At 36.1% G+C, this 8167-nt stretch overlaps 1 protein-coding gene across 1 annotated transcript; it reads left to right on the top strand.

The window, feature by feature from the left end:
* The first annotated feature begins 2595 nt into the window (after positions 1–2595).
* Positions 2596–6356, top strand: LOC103493376 (G-type lectin S-receptor-like serine/threonine-protein kinase At4g27290). The gene is made up of 7 exons (XM_051086754.1): positions 2596–4062; positions 4175–4315; positions 4720–4850; positions 4934–5144; positions 5257–5494; positions 5578–5725; positions 5818–6356. Exons 1-7 carry the CDS (start codon positions 2769–2771, stop codon positions 6121–6123), a joined length of 2469 nt encoding a protein of 822 aa, XP_050942711.1. The 5' UTR covers positions 2596–2768; the 3' UTR covers positions 6124–6356.
* The last annotated feature ends 1811 nt before the right edge of the window (positions 6357–8167 follow it).

The raw sequence follows: 8167 nt of genomic DNA, 5'->3' as shown, positions 1-8167 counted from the left end.
GAAAATAATTTAATTTAGTCCCAAATTAATTTAATTAACGTCCGAAGCATGGAGTCTTACTGGGAAATGCCACAATAATTAATTAAATTACCAAAATTTAGGTGGATGAAGCCAAATTAGTCTTGGCGGCTCGACTGGAAGAGGATAGGGACCGGCTCGGCTTGCAACAGGGATTTACGCGTGCGGCTCGGCTTGCAACAGGGATTTACGCGTGCGGCTCGGCTTGCAACAGGAGGGAGACGCGGCTCGGCTACGCAGAAGCGCGCGGCGCGGCTTCACACGCGGACGCGGCTCACACGCGGATGCACGCGGGCGCGGGTCGGTTCGGGTCGCGGGGCGGGTTTTCGGTCGGATCTTTGCGCGCGAGGCGTCGGCTTCCGGATTTCGGGTGGCGCGGCGGCTGCTGGTGGTCCGGCTACCGCGGCTTCGCTCGGCGACGGCTGCAGACTTGCGTTTCGGCTGCGCTTGCGTCGGATCGAAGCGGCGCGACTCGGCTGGCTGACGGGTTGGCTGCGGACGCGCGAAGGTGGCTTCGACTCGGCTTCGGGCGTGCGAGAGACGGCTGCTCCGACGGACGCTCGGCTGCGCAGATCGGCTTGGACGATTCTTCCGACGCGGCTGGAAGCTCGGCGACGGCTCGGTTTCGACTGCAGGCTCGGCTGCGCTGCTGAACAGAGAGGGGATGCTTGGCGGCTCGGGTTCGCGGCGGCGGCGGCGGCGGCGGCGGCGTGCGGCGGCTAGGGTTTCAATAATAAAAAATTTTCCTTTTTTTTTCTTTTTCTTTTCCCCTCTTTCTTTCTTTGATTGATTTTTTTTTTCTTCCTCTTTACGCACGAGTCCCAAGGCCTTTTTATAAGAAAAAAATGGCTCTTTTCTTTTCCTTTTAATTAATTTGAAAACAACCACCTCCTATATCTCCAAATCTTTTGAAATTTACCTAATTAACCCCAACTAGTCCCCACATTTCTCCCTTAACCAACCAACATTAGTTTTATAAAACTTCCCTAATTATTTCCAAAAATACTTATTATCTTAAACCAAATAAAGATTCCCAACCTTAATTACTCGAGAAATAAAATGACAAGGTTCTTCCAATAAGTTTAAAATTCCCATAACCACACTTAATATTAATGACAATGGACAAACAAAAGAAATATCGAATTTGTTGGGCGTTTCAAGTTCAATGAAATATTTTAGATTAAATTGAATTTATTAATTTTTTGTTAATGAATAAACAAATTTGGAGATTATCAAAACAAATTAAAACTAATAAATTTGAATTGTTATTTTTTGTCATCCAATCAAATCGTTATCTATAGAATCATTTTAGGGATAATATATAAAATTTGAATTCAAAATAACAATTATGTATTATGTATTATTTATGAAATTATTATTAAATCACCAAAATTTGGAGGATGAAGATATTGTAAATGAAGTTTTATCTTTAGCATTATATTAGGGATGGTAATGTAACTCAAACTTAAGTTTGGTATCTTTAGCATAATTTTAGGAATTCAAACTAATGATTAAGGTATAAAATTTGAATTAAAACTAACGATTTTAGGGTGAGATATATATTTCTAAACTCAAAAAGTTACTAAATATCAAATATGTATTATGTATTATTTATGTCTATTTTTTGATAAATAGTTTGAAGAATAAAAAAATTTGAAATAGTTGAATTTATCTTTGCCATTATTTTAGGGATAGAAAGTAAGATTTTAATTCAAATTCATGATTTTAGGGGATGATATAAAATGTAGATTCAAATTAGTATTAAAAATATGTAATATGTATTATTTAATAAAGTTTTGATAAATAATATGAAATATAAAAAGTTGTGACTTAATTAATATAAATCCTAATAATTCGTAAATCTAGTTGAAACTAAATCTTTAGAAGATGTTGGTGTAATTTTCTAAAGTAAGAAAATGTTTTTTTGATTTAGTTAAAAAGTGAATATGTTTACATATTTGATTTTGCTATGGATTAAATTATTTTTGCGATTTGTTATTTTTATTTTTGGTATCCAATATTTTGTTATTTGGATGGGTTATCTGGCGTGGGAAACCCAAGCCCAATTGAATCAAAAGCCCATCTACACCGCTCCTCTTTTTTCTTCTTCTCAAGCTTTCCAACAACAAGCACAAGGAAACACGGCATTCCAACAAGACTTTGGAACCAGCTCCACAAACACGGAGCCTTAGCCATGACGGAGAGCGAGTTTGAAGGTGAACATCAATTTCCCACTCACCTTTTACAAACACAAAATTTATTTTATGCTCATATTGGTTAAAGGAAGTTTCAATTTAATTAATAACACGTGAATTAAAATTGGAAATTATCTTTTATAATATATTTATTGTTACAAAATTAACAGACTTTTAGAAAAACTAAATCTAAAAACTACTACTTAGCTAAATTCTTATTAGCTCTGGAAGAAAGGGATAGGCTTTGGTCTTATTATCAAGTCATCCGTTAATTTTCCCTAGACCAAAGTCATTTCTTGATAAAATGACGACAAAACAAGTGGTCACCACAGCTGACCACTGCCTTTCATACAGACCAACTCCACTCCAATCACCGCACAATTTCCTTGTTGATGCCTTCATTGTCAAAGGAGAAAAATCAAGTCACTCATCGTGTTCCTTTGTGAGTATCGTGCTAATTGGTCTACAACGACTCCTTACAACTTTTCACATTTTCTTGCAACACCCTCAGTATTTTATTGAGGCTTATAGTTATTCTCATGGCTGCCCATCCATATGGACTCTTTTTCTGCAACACTCTTTGCTTTTAACTTAGCCCTTCTTCTCTTCAGGTCTGCAGCTATCTCCGATTCCTTAACGGCTCAAAACCCATATCTCACTGATGGCCTTAGTCTGGTCTCTAGTAATGGAAATTTTGAATTGGGTTTCTTTAGTCCTGGACTTCCCACTAACCGTTACTTGGGAATCTGGTACAAGAATCGCCGAGGTCCGACATCTGTTTGGGTTGCCAATAGGAAAACCCCCATTAGTGGTTCGTCTGGTGTCCTGGTGATGAACATTACAACAGGAAATCTTACACTCTTCAGCCATAATTCCACTGTTGTTGTTTGGTCCGCCAGGTTAATGAGGAAAGTCCCCAATGGGGTACTCCAACTATTGGACACTGGAAATCTTGTGCTGAGAGATAGGGAAGACGAAAATCCCCAAAACTATTCCTGGCAAAGCTTTGATTACCCTTCTGATACTCTCTTGCCTGGAATGAAGCTAGGTTGGGACTTGAGATATAACATAGAAAGAAGATTAGAGGCTTGGAACAATCTCAATGACCCATCTCCAGGAGACTTCAGTTGGAGGATGGAGCTTCATGAATATCCCGAGACTGTCATGTGGAAAGGTTCCCGAAAGTACGTTAGGCATGGCCCATGGAATGGTGTGAGGCTCAGTAGTAGACCACTAGCTGCAGCGCCAATTTTGAACTTCAATTTTGTTTCAAATGAGAATGAGGTTTACTACCAAATCTCTCTTGTAAATAAGTCTCATTCAGTGATGTTGGTGATGAACCAATCGAGTTACACGCGCATATTATACTTGTGGTCTGCAGCTGAAAGACGGTGGAGAGTTTACACTTCATTGCCAAGAGATTACTGTGATAATTATGCCCTGTGTGGCCCATATGGTTATTGTGATATAAGGGTAACTCCATCGTGTAAATGTCTAGAAGGGTTTAAGCCAAGATCACCTGATAGTTGGAAAACAGGGGAATTTGCAGACGGTTGTGAACGAAACAAACTGATGAACTGCGGTGATGAAGTTGGGTTTGCACATCTCAACCAGATGAAGTTGCCAGATACAACGCATACTTGGGTCAACAAAAGCATGAATCTTGAAGAGTGCAAGCAAAAATGCTTGAGAGATTGCTCATGTATGGCTTATGCAAATACAAATATTAGCGGCAGTGGCAGTGGCAGTGGCAGTGGTTGTGCCTTGTGGTTTGGTGATCTAATTGACTTGAAACTGATCCCCGATGCAGGACAGGATTTATATGTCAGAATGCTGGCATCAGAAATAGGTAAAAGCTAATGTTAAATTTCGGTGCTTCACATTTAGTAGTTCAACAAATAAACATTGATTTGAATGTATACTATATGCTAATTGATTAACTTTACCTTTGATGGGAAAAGTCATGCATGGGGAAGCACACAAGACTGGAAGATTGAATTCTAAGGTGAAGACTGCTTTGTTTGCAATTTCCGGTTTAGGTTCAGCTATCCTCTTCTTCATCATAGGCGTATACATTTTCAAAAGGAGATCAACCTTCGAAGGTAATCGTTATTATTTCTCAAACCAACATGTTTGACACATTCTGCCGTTCAGCCTAAAATACTCTTATTTCAATGGATATTGATGAACTGAGAAAGTAAGTAACAGTCAAGATGCCAAAATTCAAAATTGATCAAATTTGAGAAGGTAGCTTGAAGACTAAAATCTAGGTTGCAATTTAAAGTTACCTTTTTTTTTTAACCAAATTCTTATTCGTGAACCTCCAAAACATTTTCCAGGATAATTTTTATTTAATCCCGTTTACACACTATTCAATATATTGAACCTTTTTTGCCAAAAAAGTTTCGTTTTTGGCTTCAATAGACTGAATTCATCTTAATTCAGTTTAATTCAGTCAATGTTACTCAAAATGAATGTAAACGTTGACAAAACCTTCAAATTGCAGATGACCATGAGAAAATAGAAGCTCATGATCTGGAGCTTCCCTTGTTTGATCTATCCTTGATTAACAGTGCCACAGATAACTTCTCACTTAATAATAAGCTTGGAGAAGGTGGCTTCGGGACAGTATATAAGGTACTTATTTTTATGTTAACTGATTTGGCCCACACTTTTTGTTCTTTTAAAATCAGAAATATATGTAAAAGTTTGAATTCCAGGGTAAGCTTACAAATGGACAAGATGTTGCAGTGAAGAGACTTTCACAGAGTTCTGGACAAGGAACGAATGAGTTTAAGAATGAAGTAATTCTGATTGCAAAACTGCAACATCGAAACCTTGTAAAGCTTCTTGGTTGCTGCATTGAAGGAGATGAAAAAATGCTAGTTTATGAGTACATGCCAAACAAAAGTTTGGACTTCTTTATATTTGGTAAAAATACTTTGAAATTTCATTCTTTTAGTTTTTCATATTAATTTAAATATATGGTGTCTTAGTGTTTACCTTTCATTTTTACTGGACCAAGTAAATTTTAAATTGACAGATAAAACACAGCGTCAATTATTAAGCTGGTCAAAACGGTATCGCATTATTTGTGGAGTTGCTAGAGGACTCATGTATCTCCATCAAGACTCGAGATTGAGGATTATACATAGAGACTTAAAAGCCAGTAATGTTTTACTTGACATGGATATGAATCCAAAAATCTCTGATTTTGGGCTGGCTAAAACTTGTGGTGGAGATCAAACCGGAGGACGAACATTAAGAGTGATGGGAACTTAGTAAGGAAACCTCAATATTTTCCTCAAACATCTTGATTTTGTGCTTTGTTAAATTAAGGAATTCTTAAATTTTTATTTTACAGCGGATATATGGCACCAGAATATGCTTTTGATGGACAATTCTCAGTGAAATCTGATGCTTTTAGTTATGGCATTTTGTTGCTGGAGATCATTAGTGGAAAAAGAAGCAGAACTTTCTGCCATTTGAATGACCAAAACCTAATTGCATATGTAAGTGCCGAGGATTATTTGTTCGTTACCATTCTTCTATTGAAAATTTTATGATTGGAAAAAAAACATTCAACCCAATTCTTGAATGATAGGCATGGCGATTGTGGAAAGAAGGAAATATAGAAGAATTGCTCGACGATGCCATTCGAGAAACATGCAGCCTTTCAGAAGTGTTAAGATGTATCAATATCAGTTTGTTATGTGTTCAACAACATCCTAATGATCGACCCACAATGTCATCAGTGGTTATGATGTTAGGTTGTGAAATTCCTTTGTCACAACCAAAACAACCCGGATTTTTCATAGAAAATGAAGCCATTGAAATGAAAAGATGCTCGAGTAAAGATAAATCAACGTCAACTAATGAATTGACCATTACGCTCCCAGATCCAAGGTAGGAACAATCGAGGTTCTTTAGTTTAGTTCAAGGCTAAGCCTAAGAACCTTGGTTGATCAAGTGTTAGCGTGAATGAGTGAACACTAAATGCTAGAGTTTGTTTCCTGGATATAAGGTGTGAATCTCACACTCGGAAAAGGTTCTTTGTTTTTGCCTTGAAATATTTTTGTTCATTTAAATTTCTTATAAAAGAAGATTAGTAAACTGCCTAATAATACTAATATATTATTACCATGTTCCATTGTTTCTTGTAATATTATATGACAAATTTATCACGAAGATTCAAATTTGTCATTATAGTGGTCGTGTGGATTTCGTTGCCCAAATTCGGACCAAAAAATTTATGAAACTAACCACAAGAAACTAGTTTTAGTGGCAAGACCGGGGTTGAAGAAAGGAAGCATGTTAAATTTTTCTAATAAATAATTCACACCCTGAATTATATTTTGTTTAGGACTGTTAAATATCACATGTGTCTGTAGTTTAGTTGTGTGAATTTTTTATATTGTATTTATATCGAATGGTTGATGTAAATTATTTAAATTATATAACATGAAAATGTAGGTTGAAAGTTTATAAATGAGTGCAACTTCATGGGTTTTAGGAGAAATAAATGTACAAATTAACTAGATTCTTCAAAATCAGCCATGATTTTTTTCTCATAACGTGCATCCAAGATTTCAGAGAATTTCAAGATAGCATTATCAAGATCAAACATGTGACTGCTTTTGGAGACTATCGGGTTTACGAGCTGCTTTGTTTTTGCATTGAAAATTAGAAGATAGTGCAATATTGTTGGATAACCTCACTAACAGTAGTATGATAATGACACCAAGCCCACTAAAAGATATACAATATATAATGTCGCATAATTCGTTTCATTTGTGGACTAACTAGAAGTAGGGGTATTCAAATAACCTGGGTTAGGTTAGTTTTTATTTTGAGATGGGTTGAGTTGAAATTTTTTTACGTTGTTTTCTTCGGATTAGGTTGGGTTTGAGTTACATCTTTTAAAATTCTGGTTGAACCAACCCAACCTGAATTTCTAATATTATGATTCATACATATTATTATGAAGTTTTTTTAAGTCTGTAATAAATATGTTGAATTTTGCTATTATTTGATTTTCATTTGAGTTTTATGAAATTTTAGTCATTAAAATATGTTGTAACAAATTTAAGTATTTAAGTTAATAAATAATATACTTAAAGAATAAAATAAAATAAATAGACAACTCAATCCAAGCCAACTCGAATTTTGAGAATTGGGTTGAAGATCTTATTTGGGTTGTCAATTTAACCAACCGAAAAATTCGGTTTGGTCCAAAAAATCTCAGTAACCCAAACCAATCCATTTACATATCTCGGTGGAAGCTCAATGACATCAAACCCACTAAAAGTTAATGGAATATGAGAGTGTTGGACTTTAGTGAATTTAGACATGCAATAGTTGCATGGATTTTGTCTATTTACCTAGGTTGATTTTTACATTGAAAAAAAACTTTTGAGACTTTAAAATATTTTTCCTTTGAAATTAATTTCTTTAAAAAAAGTTTTTCCCCAAAGTCCAACCTCTAAATTTCATCTCTCTCTCAAATCTTTCACTCGGGTCCCACAGCTAGGTTTTGAGTCTCGAGAATTAGGTAAACATTAGTGGTGGTCCGGTTTGAGTTCGGGAAAAGAATTGAGTGTATTAGGAGCTACACGTGTAAAGCACTAAGAAGAATCTAGCAAGCAAAGATGTGCTTAAGGATGACTAATCTAGTTTACGATTAGTATAAATAAGCCTAGTAAGTTCAATAGAGGTGGGAAAGGAAGCTCTAAAGCTCTATCAAATAAATAACAGGGTGATGAGAGGAAACCTTGAAGCTATGCGATAAGAAGGGATTGGAAAGGAAGAAAAGGAAGACCAGACTACCAAGGAAGTGAATGGCTAGGCGTTAAGAAAGAGGGAAGAGTAAAGAAAGCTAAATTTCGTGAGTGACTTTTCTAAAGAAAAGGACTAAGCTTTACAAAGCTTTTTTTTCCAAAGTCTGTTGATGGTAA

The sequence above is a fragment of the Cucumis melo genome, chromosome 6 (assembly GCF_025177605.1).
Source record: "Cucumis melo cultivar AY chromosome 6, USDA_Cmelo_AY_1.0, whole genome shotgun sequence".
Classification (NCBI taxonomy): Eukaryota; Viridiplantae; Streptophyta; class Magnoliopsida; order Cucurbitales; family Cucurbitaceae; genus Cucumis; species Cucumis melo.
Note: the sequence above shows the minus strand (reverse complement) of the source record. Positions and strands in the feature narration are given on the sequence as shown.

What these genes read in the sequence shown, in the direction of transcription:
- LOC103493376 (XM_051086754.1), top strand. Translation starts at nt 2,769, where the DNA reads ATGGACTCTTTTTCTGCAACACTCTTTGCTTTTAACTTAGCCCTTCTT. An exon ending in AATGCTGGCATCAGAAATAG is followed by an intron (nt 4,063 to 4,174) that starts GTAAAAGCTAAT and finishes TGATGGGAAAAG; the next exon opens with TCATGCATGGGGAAGCACAC. An exon ending in TTAAGAGTGATGGGAACTTA is followed by an intron (nt 5,495 to 5,577) that starts GTAAGGAAACCT and finishes TTTATTTTACAG; the next exon opens with CGGATATATGGCACCAGAAT.